General features: G+C 39.5%; 1 protein-coding gene across 6 annotated transcripts in view; it reads left to right on the top strand.

Annotated features, from left to right (window-relative positions):
* Nucleotides 1-17,500, top strand: part of Hs3st5 (heparan sulfate-glucosamine 3-sulfotransferase 5) — a 321,032-nt gene extending 303,532 nt beyond the window's left edge. For 2 of the 6 annotated variants that reach the window (XM_023706140.1, XM_023706139.1), the window contains exons 4-5: nucleotides 11,185-11,323; nucleotides 14,967-17,500. In XM_023706140.1, the coding sequence (XP_023561908.1) occupies nucleotides 11,217-11,323; nucleotides 14,967-15,900 (1,041 nt within the window). In that variant the 5' untranslated portion in view covers nucleotides 11,185-11,216 and the 3' untranslated portion in view covers nucleotides 15,901-17,500. Of the gene's footprint in view, nucleotides 1-3,192; nucleotides 3,339-5,539; nucleotides 5,766-11,141; nucleotides 11,324-14,966 lie in introns of those variants that run through there. The other 4 variants (XM_023706142.1, XM_023706141.1, XM_004645891.2 and 1 more) reach the window with 4 other exon arrangements.
* Nucleotides 17,501-19,570: the final 2,070 nt, after the last annotated feature.

Raw genomic sequence — 19,570 nt, 5'->3', positions numbered from 1 at the left:
GTCTCTTACAATAAAAACGGTTTTGTATGTAATCTGTCTTCCCCCATGTTGAAAAGGCTGTTGACAGTGTGGTTGATTTTGTACTTAGATTCTTGTTAATAATACTAATTTTAATATTGCAATTTAAGAAAATGTTAACCTGTCTTTGCAAGAATGAAATTGTTTTAGTGTCATTTTGTTTACAAGCTAATTATAGATTATAGATTTATTAAATGTTTATGAAGCTAACATACTCAGCTGCAATTTTATTATCAGTGTTACTTAAGAACAACGGCTCTGAATGCTTCTCTTTGTAAGTTTTTTCACTTGGAGAATAGAGTTGGTTGTCAAGTGTAGGGAGAAACTGGAAGCAGACAGAAAACCCACAGAGGAAATAAGCTGAAAAAGTCAGGAGAGACACAAAAGGATCACAGGAGAAATGAAATGGGCCTCGGTGAAAAGACAGGCGAACAGGGGAGGAGGCTAAAAGGAGAAGAGAAAGGAAGTAAACCTTTTCCCCTTTAACTTGTGGGTGTCAAGTTTTTTCTCCCCGCAACAAGGAATTAACCAAGAACATATTTAACCAGTTCTTGGTAAGGGAGGATGGGTTACAGTGTCTTTCAGATGGTGTTCGTTCGATCCTGCTTCCCTAGCCACTTCCCCAAATGGATTGGCTGCATGTAAAATTTTAAAATGAATTCATTGGATGTGAAACTGGGAGAAGAAGTGTTGCATCTCCAGCATACAGATACAGTAGTCAGCAACCTCAAAAACTTACATAATAGTAGAAAGTAGTAAGAAGTTAGGAAATAATAAGATATTAATACTTATTGCATTTGTTTTTATTTAGCTGTACATTTATATAATTTTTAATAATGGTGAGTCATTTCCAGTGCCCCAATGGATAGGCATCATGCACATCACCACCATTCTTGTTAGAATGTAAAGGTTTTTTTAATTTTCTATTTTGGGGGGAAACTAATGATGGTTATTATATGCATATTATTGTCTTCAAAGTAGTTGTTCAGATTACAGGATATAAGCATGCAAAATTGATCAAACAACATAAGAACTAACTGTTCCTTTCAATGATCTAGAGGCAATTAATCATACAACTGTTTTAGCTATTGTGTGTGTGTATAATTTTTTTTAATTTTCCTTCTTCTCTCCTTTTCCCCATCCCCATTGTTCTTTCCTTTTGAGCAGTTTCTTTTCCTTTCACAATCTATTGCACCTTTTGAATCTTATTTACTCTTTCAGTTTCTTACACTAGGGAGACAATATGATATGTACATATGCAAGTCTGACTTATTTCTCTTATGAGTATGGTCTGTACTTGCATCTACCTATAAGAGCCCCCAGTTTATCTTTCTATAGCTAAGTTGTCCTCCACTGCATAAAAATGCCGCGTCTTTTTTAAGCACTCCTTGGTTAATGGCCATTTGGATTGTTCTGAAGATTTAGCTATGGCAAATTGTGCTGCTATAAAGATTGGTGCACATATATCACTATGGTATGATGTTTCCACTTCTGGAAATGTGCACACAAGGGGAATATCTGGGTTCAACAGTGCCTTGAATCCTAGTTTCTTGAGGACTCTCCGCATTAATTTCCACAGCAGTTACACCGTCTATACTCCCACCAACAAGGGAGAAGGGTGCCTTGTTCCCCACAGCCCTGCCAGCATTTGTTGTTGGTTGACTTCTTGATGACAGCCATTCTACCTGGAATGAGATGGAAACTCAGTGTTGTTTTAATTTTCACTTCTCAAATGACCAATGATGTCAAACATTTTTTCTTCTATTTATTTTCCATTTGTGTTTATTCATCTGATAAGTATATATTCATCTCAGATGCCCATTTTTGGATTGGGTCTTTGAATTTTGAAGATGTATTGTTTTTAATTCTTTATATGTTCTAAATAGAAGTCCTTTGTCTCAGGGACAATTACCTAAACTCTTTTTGCTCAATTCATGGGTTCTCTTTTCACTCTGTTGGTGATGTCAAAAAATCAAAAAAGTTTTAATAAGATGAAATTCCAGTTTTTGATTATTTTGAAGTATTTCCCATGCAGTTTATTTTCATGAACTCTCTGCCTTCCTCTATGTCTTCAAGATTTCTACCTATTTTCTCATCCAATATACTTAGTGTTTCTGTTTTAATATTTAGCTCTTTGATCCATTTTGACTTTAGTTTAGCATATCATGATATACATAGGTCTAGTTTTAGTCTTCAGCAATGCTTCCCAGCACCATTTACTAAAGAGACTAAACATCTTCCAGTGAGCATGTTTGGCTCCTTTGTCAAAGATAAAGTAACAGTGTGTTTATAGTTGTATATTCATCCCTCAAACTGTTCCATTAATCCTTGGGTCTATTTTTGCCAGGACCACGCTGACTTTATCACAGTAGCTTTGTAGTATAATTTCCAATCAGGGATTATGATGCCTCCTGCCTTGCTTTTGTTGCCCAAGATTGCCTTTGATATTCTAGATCTATTCTTATTCCACATAAACTTTAGGAATGTTTTCTCTAGATCTGTGAGATATTGTACCATTTTGTTTCAAATGATATGTGTTTATTTATTGACAGAGAGAGAGATAAGGAAAGATATAAAGCAAATATAGCAAAACATTACCAATTAGTAAATCTAGGTGAAGAATATATGAGTACTCAACTTTTTTTCAAAATAAAAAGATGGGGGAAAATGAATTCCCTTATAGACCTGTAGCACTAGGTATACCTGCCCAGAGCTACACAACAATAAAGTACTACTATTTAGTTAAAGAGATGTGGTGTATATCCATAGCTATTAGGATTTCCAAATAATTTTGGATTTCCACTCCATCCAAATGATTTTGCTATTTAGTGATTATTTACTGAGTATCTGCAAACCTATATGCTGAGACTATTCAGTAAGGAAAGATACATTTCTTAATTTCATGGAACTGAGAATCTAGTTAGAGGGACACACAAGTAAGCAGACAATTGCATTTTGGTTTAAATGAAATCATGTACTGGGTACTGTGGTGACATAGAGGAGGAATATCTAAGCCAGTGCTAGATGATTGAGAACCACTTTCCCAAAGGATGTAAAATGAGAACCTGTGATCTACCAGGTGGGAAGTAAGCCAAGGCCTAGGAGGAAGGGACAAAAGCATTAGCAGGTATAGCTAGCATTTACTGAGTGTTATTATGTACCAAACAAGAATTCTCATCTACTCCTGAAAGTAGCAGTATAGGCAAGGCTATCAGCTCCATTCTACAGACCTGATAAGTTTTGATAAGTCTGATAAAGCCATAGAGACCTTGGGAAGAAAGGCACTGAACAAAACAGACCACAGCCAATGCAAAAGAACTGTGAGTTTTTCTAGTGCTATACTTTATATGTGTGGCTATTTGGGGGTATATGCAGTATTTTTTAAATCATGTTGCAGTCTATTTTAAAATCAGTGTGTTTATAAAACACGTACCTTTTGTGGTCGTTTTGATTTGAGAAAAGAGCCAGAAGTCACACAGTGCCAGATCCAGTGAATAAGACAGACAAGCAAAGACAGTAACATTTTTATTTTCCTGCTTTTATACAGCCTGGCACTCTGTAGCAGCACACATTATGATTTCTATCACAGTAAATACATTAATGAAAATGGACTTTCATAACTGTTCAAGAAAGTAGCAAAAACAATGAGATACAAGTGTTAGAAGCAAGGGGAAATATTTTTATTAATTTTAAATTTTTATTACATATTTATAGTACATAATGATTACAATCATCATGGTTATTAATTCATTTTCCCTTCCCTTCCCTGCCACATCCTTACCCACTCTCTCCAGCTATGAAAGGAGTATTATGAGCAGGATTAATGCCAAAATATCTTTTACTATAATATATTTTTAATCAAAATTTTAATTAGCTGATATATCATAAAAATATTTCAAAGAGAAAGTCAGTTCTTATGGGTAAAGCATAGTTTCTCTTGATACCTGTCAGTTTTATTTCTAAATGGTAAAGAAAATCACATCATCAATTCTGAAAGCATTACCTTTTGTTATTATTACTATTAATATCTCCTCTTTCATTTTAACAAATTGAAACCGTCCATGTTTTCCTTTTGCCTATTGTTACAGTTTGTGTCTAGATGTCTCCCCAAAGCCTACTGCAGCCAGGGGGAGGACTTCTAGAGTTATTGATTGATCTGTGGTCCCATGCTTGGAGTGTGGGAGTGAGTGCTACACCCTCCCGGGGGTGGGCAGCCTGCATACATTATAGGGAGGGAAAGAGGCTTTCTCTCCTCACTCCTCCCTTTTTGCTCTTGTTGCTTTTGCTGTTTTCCACCGCCATGAACAGTATCCCTCTTCCCTATGCCATTCTGCCTTGGAACCAGCCAAGTACACAATAAAACCTTTACAAACTGTGATCTAAATAAACCTTTCCTTCCTTAATTTTGGTGTCAGGTATTTTGTCTCAGAAACAAGAGCTAAAAGTAACCAAGACACCTGCCTTTCCATGGAAACTTTTTGCTTTTTTCCTTTTCTTATTTTCCTCCCCAAACCCTCTAGCTCAAGGTTCAATGGCAGGTTATTTGGGTGGAGTTAAGTGGTTTTGTCTGCTTTTATCAATCAAGGAACAGGCATTTATTAACAGTCTCACTGGTGAGAATCCAAAGCTCTCTGAGTGGCATGCAATCAAGGGGTCATGTCCTTTGGAGTCAAATAATCCTGAATTAAATTCTTCTTCCTCGTTTACCAGTCACATGACATGGTGCAAATAATCTGTTCACCTGTCTGCTCCTCAATTTCCATTAGAAAAAATAAAATAGATAATGTTTGTAAGTCTGTTGTATTACATCAGGTAATAAAGGTGGAAGGAATAACATGATACCTAGTAAATGTCACTCTTCTCCAGCTGGTAAGGTTATTGCAAGTCTAAATGACCTAGTACTCAAAAGAAGGCTATGAATTTCTTGGAATAGTTTTGCCACATTAGTTCAGTTCCTTTCAGCTATTATTCCTGTTTTGGTTTTTACTAATACCAGAGGCTTGTAGTGACCATGTCTACCAGCCTTTGAACAGCACTTGAACACTACATTATTTTTGAATTCTCTGATATGTTTCTTTCACCTTATGAATCATTTCTTTCTTTGCTAAGGGTTATGTTAGAGAAACAGCCTGATGTCTTTACAATTTATCATTTCTAAGTACTCTGTTGTTTAGATAATCTACTAAGTTTTTGTTTGTTTGTTTGTTTGTTTGTTTGTTTTTTACCAAGAATCAAACTCAGGACATTGGGCTGGCTAGGCAGGTACATGTGCTGCTGAGCTAGATCACTGGTCCTATGCTAAGATACTATGTATAATAAAACTTTCCTGGTGTGGACAGACTAATTGTACTCTTCTGGGCACACAAAATAAAAGACACTGAGAGATTAAAAACTGGAGATGAGGTTAGGTCTTAAGTGCCAATGTGGATATTTAACCGTTCCTATATATAAAAATAAATTACAAACCTTAAAAAGACTTTCTGTGAATTTCCTATTATCTATATAATTTCTCTGATGACAGACTACTAAAATGTTCTTTGAAGTTGGCCAACTGATGGGAAAAGCAGTCAACCTTCTGTTCAGTTTAACACGTCGCCTGGACTGTTGAGTGCTATGCCTTCTCCATGGCTTCCGTTCCTAACCAGGAACAACAGCCACAATGTTTGAGACTCCATCCTGTTGGACTCTTGAGAACCGCATGATTTCAGAGGAAATCAAAGAGGCATCTTGAATCTTAAATTAATGCAGTGCGTAGTTTTCACTAAGAGGTTTGTTGGGGGGTGGGTGCTCCAAAGATGACTCAGCACATCATCTGAGACTTGTCCCATAACAGAGTGAGAGTTCACTTCCTGTCCTGTGTGCTGAAGAGCCTCAGTAGAAACTACTGCCATGCCTTTCTCCTTTCTCAAAAGTTCCAAGACTTTTCATCCTAACAAAAGTATTCACCTGTGTGCATGTGTGTATATGCACACCCACCTCCGTGGTCATCCTACTTTGAACAGAAACTACAATATCCTGTTAGTACTTTGTATTTGACAGGAGTTTCTATTAAGTTATTTTTTTTCTTTTCAAAGTTTTATTGATAAACATATAGCAATGAGACAGTTTCAAATCAAATCGAAAGTACAGTTTCAACAAATAATACACTGCATATATTCTTCTTAGTGGTTAATTGCTGTACAAGATGCAGACTTGTGATCCTACTTACAAACACCATTAGAAAAAATCATTCTATTCATTAAGAGAATGCAACTATATATCTATCCCAACCACTTTGAATACACAGATACAAAATGGACATTCATAGTTATATCCCAATTTTTTTAAGTTCTGTTGTTGAATATTATAGGTGTGTAAACTCAGCAAAATATTCTAAAAGCGTCCAGTAGCCCATAATAGCATTGGGTCTTCTGTTTAACTGGCAATGTCAGAAATTATTCACCTGAGTCCCCCACAGCTCAACATAACAACATGGCTTTACTTCCTATATTTCGTCTTCATACTTTTCTACTGGATGGTTAAGACCAAGGTAAAGCAGGACCTGTTTTATACTTAAAATAGACTTACATTTTTTACAATCCAATTATGCTGTTCATGAGAATTGCATTTTATTTTTTCCTCTTTAAAATGCATTTGAAGAACTAATTCATCTGCCTCCCGAAGCTATTAATCATGCCTCATTTTTGAGAAGTGCTCTGATGTTCAAAACTTCCATCCCACAGTGACTTACCAGCACTCAGGTCGTGACAACCCAATGATAGAGGGACTATTATCTTCATTTTACAAACAATGAAAACAAAACTCAGAAGGGTTCTATGATAGAACTGCACCGAAATGCTGTGCAAGGTGTTTTCCTGCCAGTCCTGTGGTCTCTGCACTTCACCATGAAGACCTTACGCATAGTAGTTGAGCTCTCAGATAAAAGTATAGCACTGTAGGCATGAGGCGCTTTGCAGGATGCAGTGCACCAGAAGTAACACGTGAGGACAGTAATGGAAGAAGATGTTTCTACTCGTAAATAAAAGGCTGGAGCAATTAGATCTCCCAAAGAGAAAAAACTCATTTCTGGTATCAGGAAGCGGGATGATAGCAGCAGTTTATCCCACAGAGAAAAACCTCTGTGGGGATAACTGAACTTATAAATAGAGTGTACATAGGTAGACACCAAAAATCCTTAGTGGTAACAGAAAAAATAGCCTCCTTATCTCTAGTCAGGTTTAGTAAATTAATGCAACAATAACAAACTTTTTAGAGTCTGAGCACCCAAATTGCAATGCAAATCCCACTTATGTACTGCAAAGTGCCAGCCCTGCAATTAAACCTGAGTACTGAGGCTTTCATTTAGAAGAAACAACTCATACACTTGTCTTGTGTGCTGACAGAGAGCTCTGTGGGCCTGCTGCATACCACTAGCCTAATTATGCTAGAGGACGTGATAGGAGGCTTCCTTGAATCTTGGACAATCTCCATAGCCTTCACATCTTCTGTCCTCTTTTCCTCTTCTTCTTACCTGCTGACCTTGAGCAGAGTTCAGCCATTGCTACATTCAAATGTCTTCCAGTTTTATTCTCATGCCCAGCTACTACCATTTGTTCCCGTAATGATCTACATGGTGGACCTGATGCATTCTGGCATACGGTAGGAAATACATTGGATTTGCCCCAAGGTACCACATCTTTACCAGGCAGACATCAGTAGGATCTGGAAGTGTTGAAGGAGGAAGCATAGGAAAGACGTTGTAGGTGAGTGAGGAAGCTGACGAAAGCATCAAGTTGAAAGTGAAATTGTATGAGGAGTAATAAGGAGGCGGATCTCACAGGCACAGCCCAGGGCAGGGGCTTCCTCAGAGAGAAGGAGGCTGGATTCCCACGCTGGGGCCTCCGAGAGAAGGGCTGGACTTTCGAGAGGAACAAATTGGACTTTGTGTAGTAAACAAGCCAAAGCAGTCAAGGGACAAAATAATTTATATTAGGAAAATTAAGCAAGTTGTAGAGACCAAAGGAAATTGTTGTGGCTTGTTTCTAGATGTTCCCCCAGAGCCTCATGCACTCATAGGTGGGACTTTTCCAAACTGGCTGGGTTAGGTTGAGTAATATTGTAATTAAGGCTGTGATACTGGGGGGAGGGGGGGGGGGGGAGAGAGAGAGAGAGAGAGAGAGAGAGAGAGAGAGAGAGAGAGAGAGAGAGCTTTCATTGCTACCATTCCTGTTGCTGTCATTGCTTGTGGTCTTGCCGCCTTCTTCCTACCCTACCCTCCATTACTGTGATCCCCTCTGCCCCACTGGAGCCAACCAACTATAGGCTGGAACCTCTACAAACTGTGAGCCATAATAAACCTCTCCTCCTTTAACATTATGTGTCAGCATTCATGTCTCAGTAATGAGAAAAGTAACTAAGACAGAAATGAACACAGAAGGTCCAGGAGGTGTGGGAACACACACAGCTGCAGCCGATGCAAATCAAATATTCATGAACCACAAAAATGCATGATTGCAGTTCTGACTATAGGCATCAGAGTCCTGTGGTGATGGAGAAAGACTGTGGACTAGAGCTTCAGCTACAGAAGGCCTCACAGAGGAACTGCCACACACCCCACACCCTGAAGAGTTGGTTCTCAGTACAGATAGAAGGACCACTAGTCTGGTTAAAGTGGGTAATGCATTGTTACCCACTGCAAAATGACCCCAATTACGCACCCCAAAAATTGTTACCCCCATGCAAAAATTGATATATTTTAGGAGAGTGTGGGGACCTCATCTAAATAGCTGAGGAAGGCAGATAGCTTCCCAGCCTTCCTCTCCCAGGTCCTTTGTATGAGGCTGGTGACCTCTGCTCCACTAAAGCATCGTCCACACTCACTTTGCTCGTCGCTCCTGTATGCAGTCACAGGACAGCTTTGCTCTGTCACACTGCTTATCTGAAGTGCACATCAAATTCATTTACACTAAAATACAAGGGTACAAACTATAGTGTGATATGACACACCAAACACTCTTATTCTTACCCAAGCACTATGGGGAGGGGTGGTCAGAGGTTGTCCTATCTTACGGCTAAGAAAAGCAAGCCCAGGGACTGTAGCCTCAGGAGCATGGCTATGAAGGGAGAGTTTAACCGAGAGACTTCTGCACTGTTTCTCTGCCACACAGTTGTGCATTTTGCTGCAGTAATTGCATTTCAACAGAGCGCTGAGCCCTATGCCAAAGGTGTGTGGCTCTAACTGAAGACTTTGGACACCAACACAAAGGAGACTGGATCAGTGATGTTCTGAATGACTCTACATAGGTCATGCCTTTACCTTCATGCTGCATGCCACATGTATGGCCAGAGCAAATGAGAAAAAATTACGAGTTTACTTAACTTGTCTATGAAATGGAACTAACTCCATCCATTTCTCAGGGTGTTTGCAAAACCTCCTGGGCAATGTGCTTCTCACATAGTACACTTCAGGAAAGCTCACTTTCTTGCCCATTTTACTGAGCATAAGGCAAGCCCAAGCCCACCAAGGCCCCTGCGAAGGTCCTTCTTAACTGTTCCTTCTTTGCTTTTGTCCCTGACCTTGTGTCTCTCCTCATCCATCCTTTTGTCCAGACACACTGGCCCTCATTCAATTCTCAAACTAGGCAGCAATTTCCCTCCCCGTTCCCTTTATGCACAGTGCTTCCTCTACCCAGACTCTACCTTGTCGGGCTTGGCTTCCTGCTGGTCTCCAGTACTGGCTCAGGTGTCCTTGCTTCCTCAGGGCAGGATGATGTAGACCTCTCCTGTTACTCTCTCTCACTAGATCCTACAATTTCCCTTTGTCACATTTAATACAATTTCTAAGAACCTGTTTACGTTACTGCAATTCATCAGAGTTTATTAACCCTATATAAGCACAGCTTTAATGTCTGTCTCTTTCATCAGATTATGGATTCCCATGGGGTAGGAGCAGTGTCTGTGGACTTAACCACTACTCTTTGTCACACTCAATACAAAATCAAGCTCCAGCACACAGGGCTTGTTCCATAAGTATTTGCTTGAGTTACTGTTGAATAACTGTAATTCCTGGGATGCTCTGGGACAGTCTCCTGCTCTTTTGAGATGCAGTGTACTGCATTCCAAAAGAATAAAACCAACAGCAAAAGACTCTCATAAAGCCCTTATACTCTGATCTTTTAATTTTGTTGCCCCACCATGAATTGAGGTGTGTTCTCAAGTTGTTTCATAATCCCTTAGTCACATGGTCAGTTTTCCAAGGGCTGAAACTATTATAGTATCTTTTTAGAATTCTCTCATGTGCATCCTCTAATATTTCTTGATGAATGAGAAAATAGGCCAATCAATAAATCCTAGTGCACCCCTTTTGTGCAAAGAAAATCCTCACATAACAAATATGAAGATTCTACTGCGTCAAAATAATTTCTAACCATTGCTTACCTTCTTTTTTCTTGAATTAGAACTTTCAGTTTCAATAAGAAGCAAACAATCTTATCTTGAAAAGGGGGATTAGATTTATTTTTAATAAGAAAGTTTGAATTGGGAGATTTGAATTTTCCCCTAAAATGTAGTAAGAGCACTGGGAAGTCCCACATTCCTCAACAGGCATTAGTTCAGATATGAAAGATTAAAGCTTTTAAGTAAACTGGAATGTAAAAGGCATGTTAAATTCACTGAGCATTTAGTAAGAGTGTGTTTTCAGAATCTGAGACTGAACAGGGAACATGAACAGATACAGCAAGGAGCTACTGCTATCAAGCTTGGGGACGCATAGTCACACTGAGGAGTTCAGTAAGCAGTCACTTTTGTTCTCACCCTTTTCCCTATTCACAAGTAAACAAAACAAAAATATGAAAGCAAGATGCATCATTGTTATCCCCAGAATAATTGCCTACTGAACTGGGATTTCAACATTCTCCTTATTATTCTAAAAAATCAACTCCCTAGATTTCACTTGATCTTAGCCAAAAGGCCGAGAAGCAATGAACTCCCTAGATTTAATAGTTGATCTTAGAGCACAGGCCAGGAGAAAAGGGTAAGTTTTGCTGAATACCCGTTAGCCCACACAAATGGCCAAGCTCTTTTACGCAGTGTCACTTAATCACCTGTCTTTCCACCTCTGGATGGATTTGTGACTATCAACACAGCCTGCGAGGATGCTGCTGACAAGTGCCTTCTGTCCCGTCTCAGGCTGCAGCCGCCCTGAAGGTTGATGGAGGGCCATGCTATTCAAACAGCAGGTGTGGCTGAGACAGAAGCTCCTGGTGCTGGGAAGCCTTGCTGTTGGAAGTCTCCTGTATCTAGTCGCCAGAGTTGGGAGCTTGGATAGGTGAGTGATGAAACATATGCTAAGTCCCTATGACTTCCTGGCTATTGATTTAAACTTCATTAGGATAGACCTTTAAGTCTATATGTTTGTTTTCTTCCCTCAAAATTCCCAAGGAGCACGCTTTGCTGCTTTATTGATTTTGATTTGTGAAGACTTTAAAAGGAGGTGATCCTAATTGCTGAAACCACAGACCCATTTGTATTCTGTATACATTGACACTTGTTTTCAGACAGAAAATAGAGCTGTGAACAGTAAAAAAAAAAAAAAAAAAATGTTTACTAGAGCACATTGCAGTCCTTGTGCCTCTGCTGTTGACCTCTGGCCATGGCAAAACAGTGTTCATGTAACTATGTCTCTTCATTTTTAAATATATGAGTGGACAATTAATGTGCTCTCAGAAGTGTTAAAATTATGTATGTTCCAGAAAGGAGCTCATCAAATTTGCAGTCCCTCGCCCTGGAAAGATGGCTTCAGGCATGGATTTTCAACTACATTAATTAGCTCTGGTTTTCAGGAGCTGAACACATCAGGCAAGGAGGCTGTCATTCAGCATAATTGCCCAGAAGGCAGTGGAAAATTCATGGAGGGGAAATGAGAACGCCAGGTTTTGAGTCTAAATCTGCAAACAGATTGAGAGGTACCAGAGCTGCCCAAGCCCCAGCAATATCGGCTGACTGTCCATTACATGGCTTTGGGCTGTTCTACATCCAGTATGATTGTTAGATATGGAGGAGTTAATTTCATAAATGTGAAGCCTCTTTCTTTGCCCTTTAAAATTCATTCTTCTAGGGCAAAGACTGACGTCCGCTCTCTCAGAACTCAATTCCCACTATCGGTGAAAACACAGCTACAGGTTAAAGTGAAAATAGGTGCTTTCCGGATTTCTTTGCTAAACTCAAGCTCATCTGTATTCCTTATTATTCAGATATTCCAAAATAATATACAGTTTGACTCCTTCCTTTCCTTCATCCAGCATCCATTCTGATTGGGAAAATGAATCCCTTTGATGTTTTGCAATTCAAAATTCTTCAGTAAACCCCCAGTAGTTGTTACCTCCCATGTGAGACATATATTGAAAGCTATCACTTGAGATCTGAACCTCAACCAGTTTTCTAAAGCAGCATTTAGGAAAAAGCTTTGCGGTGGCTCCATTACCTTATTCCATGGTGGATGCTATGTCCATTCATTCCTGATATCTTTAATTAGCTTCCAATCAATAGTCATTAACATAGTCATTATTTAGTTGATGATTCTTTTCATTTTTTGTCTTATTCTCTAATCTGCAGTGTGATAGCATTTTTTAAAATAAGGGATGGGATTGTTTAGAGGGCTTTCTCAAAGTTCCTCACCTGAGAGTTTGAACAGACTTATGTCTGAAATCGACATATGCGTAAGTAGACTTGTTCTTTAGCAACTGAAGATCCTCATGGTTGAGCAGGAGGCCGAGGTTACCTCTGCTGTCCCTTCCAGTTCTAACTGTATGCATTTTGGTCAGGAACTCATGGTCACAATCTGGCCTCCAGCGTGTGGGGCAAAGTGCTCTATTTGTCTCCTGCCTTTCCATGTTCTGTTGCGTCCTGGAGTCCAAAAAGCAGTGTGCCGCAGGGTACCATCTGCCAGGATAGGCCTCTGCGGGAGAAATAAACTCTTCAGAAAAAGGCTTGAGGGACTATTTCCTCGGTTCTCCCAAAGACAATATGAGCGTCATTCCGATGCGTAGGCTCTACATCCATCGGACAGAGCTTAGATCTCAGCCAGAACCCAAGAAGAGCTGAAAGATGGAATTATAAGATCCTAATCAATTTCACAGTTAAAAACATGTTTGAGTATTATGAAAATGTCACAACAGAACATGTGTTGTATTGTTGGGTCAATATGTGTCAATTATTATAAAATAAAGCATTTGAATAATAAGAAGTATTAGCATGTCTTTTCATAATTTTATAGCTTCTGTCTAGAACCCTAGCATATTAATACCATTAAAAAATTTATAAAACTGAAATTCATGTTTCTCAAAAATAATAAAACCTGTGATAAACCCTATATTCCTAATAGTTTTTCATTTTTCATACTTTCCATAAGAATTGTTTCAAAAATCTTGAAAAACAAACATTAGAAAAAAATAAGATATGTTTAGTTTTCCTTAAGCACCACAACAGCTACTTCAGTGAGTACAGAACAACACCATCTCCCCAAGTCCGCAAAACCAGCTTAGCATGACTTTGAGATATGCCAAGTTCTCTTGGAAAAAGCAAGCAAGTGTCTCGTTATTACAGAGATGCATACAACAAATTACTAGGGTAACTAGAAATCTCTCAGTTGAAGAAATTGGTTTAATAGCCATTTAGATTCATGTTATCTTTTCTTTCCAAAGAAAACTGAAATGCCTTGCCAGATCAATTTAAGGAAGTTATAGTAAGTACCAGCTCATATCCCATTAAATCTAAAAGGAAACTCAATTTTTAAATATACACAGTGATCCTGCCAAATTATAACATTACTCCAACCTAATCTTGTGCTTATCATCATCTATAACTTCCTCAGAAAAACACAGGTGTTTTTTCATTCCATAAGGTAATGTTGAGGGGAAAATCCTATTTTCTGGCTCTAATGCCTGAATTGCCTTTTTATGAACTCTAGTCTCTGACTTATATGTGCTTAGTAATGACAAGCTGAGGTTTGTAGCCCTTGCTGGGACTTGTTGATTTCTAGCCCAGATGCAGCATGTGATATATAGTGCTTGCTGAAACTGAGTTTGCTCCTACATTCAGCAATGAAAACATAACCCTGACCTCCTTAGAAAGGGAGAGAAAAGAAACTATAGTATTCTTGGGCTATCCTGAAAGCTAAGGGTAAAAAATTCTCATAAAATGAAAAGCTCAGCAAGTGCCAAGGTTGGAATTTTTCAGGCTGGTGGTACAGATAGTCAAAGGGAGAGACTGAGAATTCTTTTCACATTATATCTTTTTTTTTTTTTTTCTTTTTCAGTACTGGGGAATTGAACTCAGGACCCAGCACTTGCCAGGCAGGTGCTTATTCTACTGAGCTATCTCCCCAACCCCACATTATATCTTAAAGAGTTTTAAAAATGACATTGAGTATTGCTGTGGGCTGGGGAGATGGATCAGTGGGGTAAGCGCTTCCCTAGCAAGCGCAAGGGCCTGAGTTCAATCCCCAGTTCTGAAAGTAATAATAATAATAATAATAATAATAATAAGAGATGAAACCCAAAACATATGGCCATTTATCTACCCTTCAGCCTCTCAGCTAAAGATTATAATCTGCCTTTCACGTTTTCAAAATGATTTTAACCAGTGAGCTGTTATAAAGCTATTAGTGTGGCTGATGTCACTTGTCTGTCTTGTACTGTGAGCATAAGTACATGCTGTAGTCAATTAAGTGCTTGGTGAATGAAAATTTTAAGGAGCACTAATAAAAAAATCCCTTCAATTATATGTGCTCTATTTAATGCAGCATTGCTTAAAATAAAACTTTCTAAACATATGTTCATTATGGGTTGAAGCAGGCCAGTGGGAACCAGTGGTTTTATTTATGCATTGAAAATCTTCATCTGACTGGGAAAACAGAAAAACAAAAAGTTAGTAGTAATGATGTTCTTACAGTATCTCTCTGTTGCTTTCAGGCTACAACCCATTTGCCCCATTGAAGGCCGATTTGGTGGAGCCAGCAGTCAGGCTGAATTACCACTTCGTGCCCTGCAGTTTAAACGCGGCCTGCTGCACGAGTTTCGGAAGGGCAACACTTCCAAGGAGCAGGTCCGCCTCCATGACCTGGTCCAGCAGCTCCCCAAGGCTATCATCATCGGGGTGAGGAAAGGGGGTACGAGGGCCCTGCTGGAGATGCTGAACCTCCATCCAGCAGTGGTCAAAGCCTCTCAAGAAATCCACTTCTTTGACAATGATGAGAATTATGCCAAGGGCATTGAGTGGTACAGGAAAAAGATGCCTTTTTCATACCCTCAGCAAATCACAATTGAAAAGAGCCCGGCATATTTTATTACGGAGGAGGTTCCTGAAAGGATTTACAAAATGAACTCATCCATCAAGTTGTTGATCATTGTCAGGGAGCCAACCACAAGAGCTATTTCCGATTATACTCAGGTGCTAGAAGGGAAGGAGAGGAAAAACAAAACTTATTACAAGTTTGAGAAGCTGGCCATAGACCCTAATACCTGTGAAGTAAACACAAAATACAAGGCAGTAAGAACCAGCATCTACACAAAACATCTGGAGAGGTGGTTGAAATACTTTCCAATTGAGCAATTTCACATCGTGGATGGAGACCGGCTCATCACAGAACCTCTGCCAGAACTTCAGCTTGTGGAGAAGTTCTTAAATCTTCCTCCAAGAATAAGTCAATACAACTTATATTTCAATGCTACTCGAGGGTTTTACTGCTTACGATTTAATATTATCTTCAATAAGTGCCTGGCGGGCAGCAAGGGGCGCATTCATCCAGAGGTGGACCCCTCTGTCATTACCAAATTGCGCAAATTCTTTCACCCTTTTAATCAAAAATTTTATCAGATCACAGGGAGGACATTGAACTGGCCCTAAAATACTATGCCATACAACACTATGTGTTGTGCCTGGAGACACATGGTGTCCCTTCTAGAGTAAATATGCACTTTGCTAGACACAGCTATACAAGTCATTTTCCCCTGTATACTTGTACATATGCAGTGTGTGACCAAATATAAGATCAATTCTTTTTCTAGTGAAACTTACAAAACAGAAAACAAAATTCTGCATAGTTGCATCTTCTACACTATTTACAAAACTAGAAGAGGTGGTGGTGTGGAGAGAAGGTGACTTGAGCTGTTCTCAAAGAGTTAGTCTTCCTGTGGTTCAAAATTTGTCACCTGCCCTTTTCATAGATTTAAGCCAAAAGAGGAATGTGTGAACATGTACCAGTGGCTGTGGAGCTGCGGGAAGTGGAGGATTCCCTTATGCATTTTTTCCCTAAAGAAAGCTAGCTCTAAAATTCAGATCCTAAGTTGGTGCCATGAAAACAGAAAATGCTATTTTCTTATTATTTCCAAGAATGTCCTATCTCGTACAACTGGCATTGTTCCAAAGTCCCCCTCGTGATTTGCACTGTTGTTCCCTCACATGGACCATGGTGTCACTCATAGCATGTCAGTCACATGTCAGAAAGTCAAGTCCTTTTGCTTCCATGTTGTATGTCAACAAAGAGAAATGTCATGTACATAGTGTATATTGTAAATACTGGTTTCACACTAAGTAATTCTATTTTGTAAACTGAATATGACTAATTTATTGTGAAAATTAAAATTATTGTGGTATTTAAAAATGGAATGGATTAAAGTTACTCTATGTGCAACTTTATTTTGTTTTACGTTCCCGCTGCTGGCTTCCAAAGTGACAGCTCTTCCAGTGCATTTGAGGGCCCTGGAAAGGATCCGTTGCTCCGATGGATTGTCATGCCCTCGTAAAGTATATTTATGAAGCGAGGCTGAGTATATGTTTTTTAAAACCCAAACCATCTGGAGATCAAGTAATAATAGCTACCCCTAAGAACCCCAGCTCTGCTCTACTACTACTTTGTTCAAATTAATTTACTTGCAGTTGCTGCTGTGCATAAGAGAGCTAAGGAATATGCTAACAGATCAAAGCAGGGAAGAATCGCGATTGTATCTGAATGCCTTCTCAGTCAGATGAGCAGAGAAAGTAAATAAGATTAGAAAGCTTGTGTGGCCTCGGTATTGGAAGCTGCTGATGCTTCAAAAGTGAATAAAAGTTCTCAGAAGTCTCTTTTAGATGAAACTATATCAAGCTGTTCAGAAATGATTGAATTCCATAGTGTTGCTATGACTGACAAACATATGGCTCATATTTCCATCCAGAAGAATTAATGCTAAATTAGGTGCCTTGCTGACATCAGATACACTATATTATGCTTATATATAATCCAGAAAAAATGTAGAAAGAGGTGGAACAACAACACAAGTATGGATTTTTCCCAATCGTACTTGTTTATACAGTGGAAGATATTTGAGAGGCTTTTGTTCAGCATCGTACTAAGATGCCTGGAGAGGTATAGCTGCAGGTATATCTCTGCAGATAGCTCAGCAGATTAAAGTGACTGCTTAGGCAGATGCGGGGGCTGGGGGGTTGATCCCCGATGTGCTGTGCCGGCCCCACTTTGGGGGCACAGTAGATGGCAAATGAGACTGGGCGTTGTGGCACGCGCCTGTAATCCCAGCACTTGAGAGGCTGAAAAACAGGAAGGATCACTATGAGTCCAATCTGTGTAGTGAGGCCCTGTAGACCCTGTACTAAATACATGGAAAAAAATATAAAAATAAAAAAAGATGCCTGGAGAGATAAGCACATGGCAAAGGATGCCCCTTTTCTGTAATAGTTATTATTTCCTCTGATGTTCATCACGTCCAATCATTGATGGTGAACTTTTCTGAATAAATAGTCCTTTCTCCACCAGTGTCAGTATATGTTGCTTCTCAAATCACAGCCTAAGTAATCTTCTCTTCTGCTTGAATCATTAATAACCCTGTTGTCCCTGAACAATACAGGAGTAACACCAACACATGCTGGCAGGGGCCTCCCCACTCAATGTGAGGACACTTGGGGGAGAGTCTCAGATCTATGTGTCCATCATGTCTCCCCTTGACAACAGCCATGTCCACATAAGGAACCTGGTTTCACATTTCCCTGAGCTTTTTACCCCAGCTAACCATAAGAGAAAATTCTTCAAGTAGCGCATTCTGGGACATAACCTTTGTACTATCATTAATCTTATGAAAGTACCACATGCCTACAACACTATATTGCTCAAGCAGCTTTGTGTGTCAGTGACATTAAATTATGCCCATTGGCCAGGGAGCTGAATAAGCACCTGCCTGGCAAGTGGGAGGTCCTGAGTTTGATCCCAAGTACAAAAAAAGTATCAAATTGCGCCCATTGGAATACTGATATCTCAATAATAATTTTTATATTATAAACCTTTCTCTTATTTATAGCACTATATATTGACAAAATATATTTAGGGAATACAAAGTGATGCTCTGGTTTTATAATATGGAATAATTGAGCTAATTAACATACCATCACCTCTAATACTTAATATTTTTGTGATTAGAACGTAAGAAATTTATTTTCAGAGAAACTGAAATGTGTAGCACTCCGTTATCAACTGTACTGAGTATGCTGTGCTGAAAAAACATCAGATGTATTCCGTCATGGTTTAGGGTTTTTGTAAGGGTAACAATATCATACAGGGGAACAACATAATATACATTTTATAATATTATTTTATAAGGAATCAGCCAAGAGTTATATACAAGAAGTGAAGAAAATATATCCATACACTAAACATTAAGGAATCCAGATGAGGTCCTGTATCTAATGTCCTGCATGGGTCCAGCTAGAAACCTGGAGCTCATAGCAATGCCTCCCACAAGGCCAACTGGAGGCCTGGAGCCCACAAGTCTTATGCAGGCCCACTTCCTGGATCTGTGCTGGGTGGCCCAAAGGTCAGCAGTGGAAGCTAGAAAGTCTGTGCCAGCAGGATGAAGGACCTGGGTTAGCAAGCTGAGGGATCTGAACTGGAGCCAGGAAGCAATGCTCAAGGTAAGCACCAGAGCCCCAAAAAAACACCACAGCCATCCTCAGCAGCAATGAGGTCCCGAGCTGCTCCAGCCATGAGGAAAGCTAACTTCCCATCAGGAAAGCCAATGCGACAAGCTTCTCCAGGAGGCTGAGCAGTGTACCATCTTCCCTTCCAGAGCTAGGAAGTGATGCTCAAGATGAGGACCCGAGCTTCTCCAAAGTTCATCAGGAAGGCCCGCATGTTGAGGTCCTCCAGCAGGACAGCCCAAGAGAACTAGCAGCTTCCAACAGTTCCAACAGCTTCTCCAAACAGCCTCCCTAACAGCGTTCCAGTAGCTTCTCCTGTTCTGCCTTTACGCTGCTGGCAACGATCCTCAGGGGGGCCTCCCACACCCAGCACCATGCTAATTTAATTCAGCTGGGTGTAGTAAGTTGAACACCAGTTAGAAATCCACTACATATTCCTGTGTTTACTGGAGGCTTTATTCTGCTGCCAGTAGTGTATGGCACAATTTATTCTAAGATTCCATTTGACTTACACCCACTTCTTGTTATTTTTAATTCAAGAAGTCAGTATTCCCTTATCATTTGCAGGAAAACAAAAAAACATTATGATTCCAGTTATTTTCCTTCCTAC

The sequence above is a fragment of the Octodon degus genome, unplaced genomic scaffold (assembly GCF_000260255.1).
Source record: "Octodon degus isolate 3935 unplaced genomic scaffold, OctDeg1.0 scaffold00241, whole genome shotgun sequence".
Lineage (NCBI taxonomy): Eukaryota > Metazoa > Chordata > Mammalia > Rodentia > Octodontidae > Octodon > Octodon degus.
The sequence above is the reverse complement of the archived record's forward strand: the minus strand, read 5'-3'. Positions and strand labels throughout refer to the sequence as shown.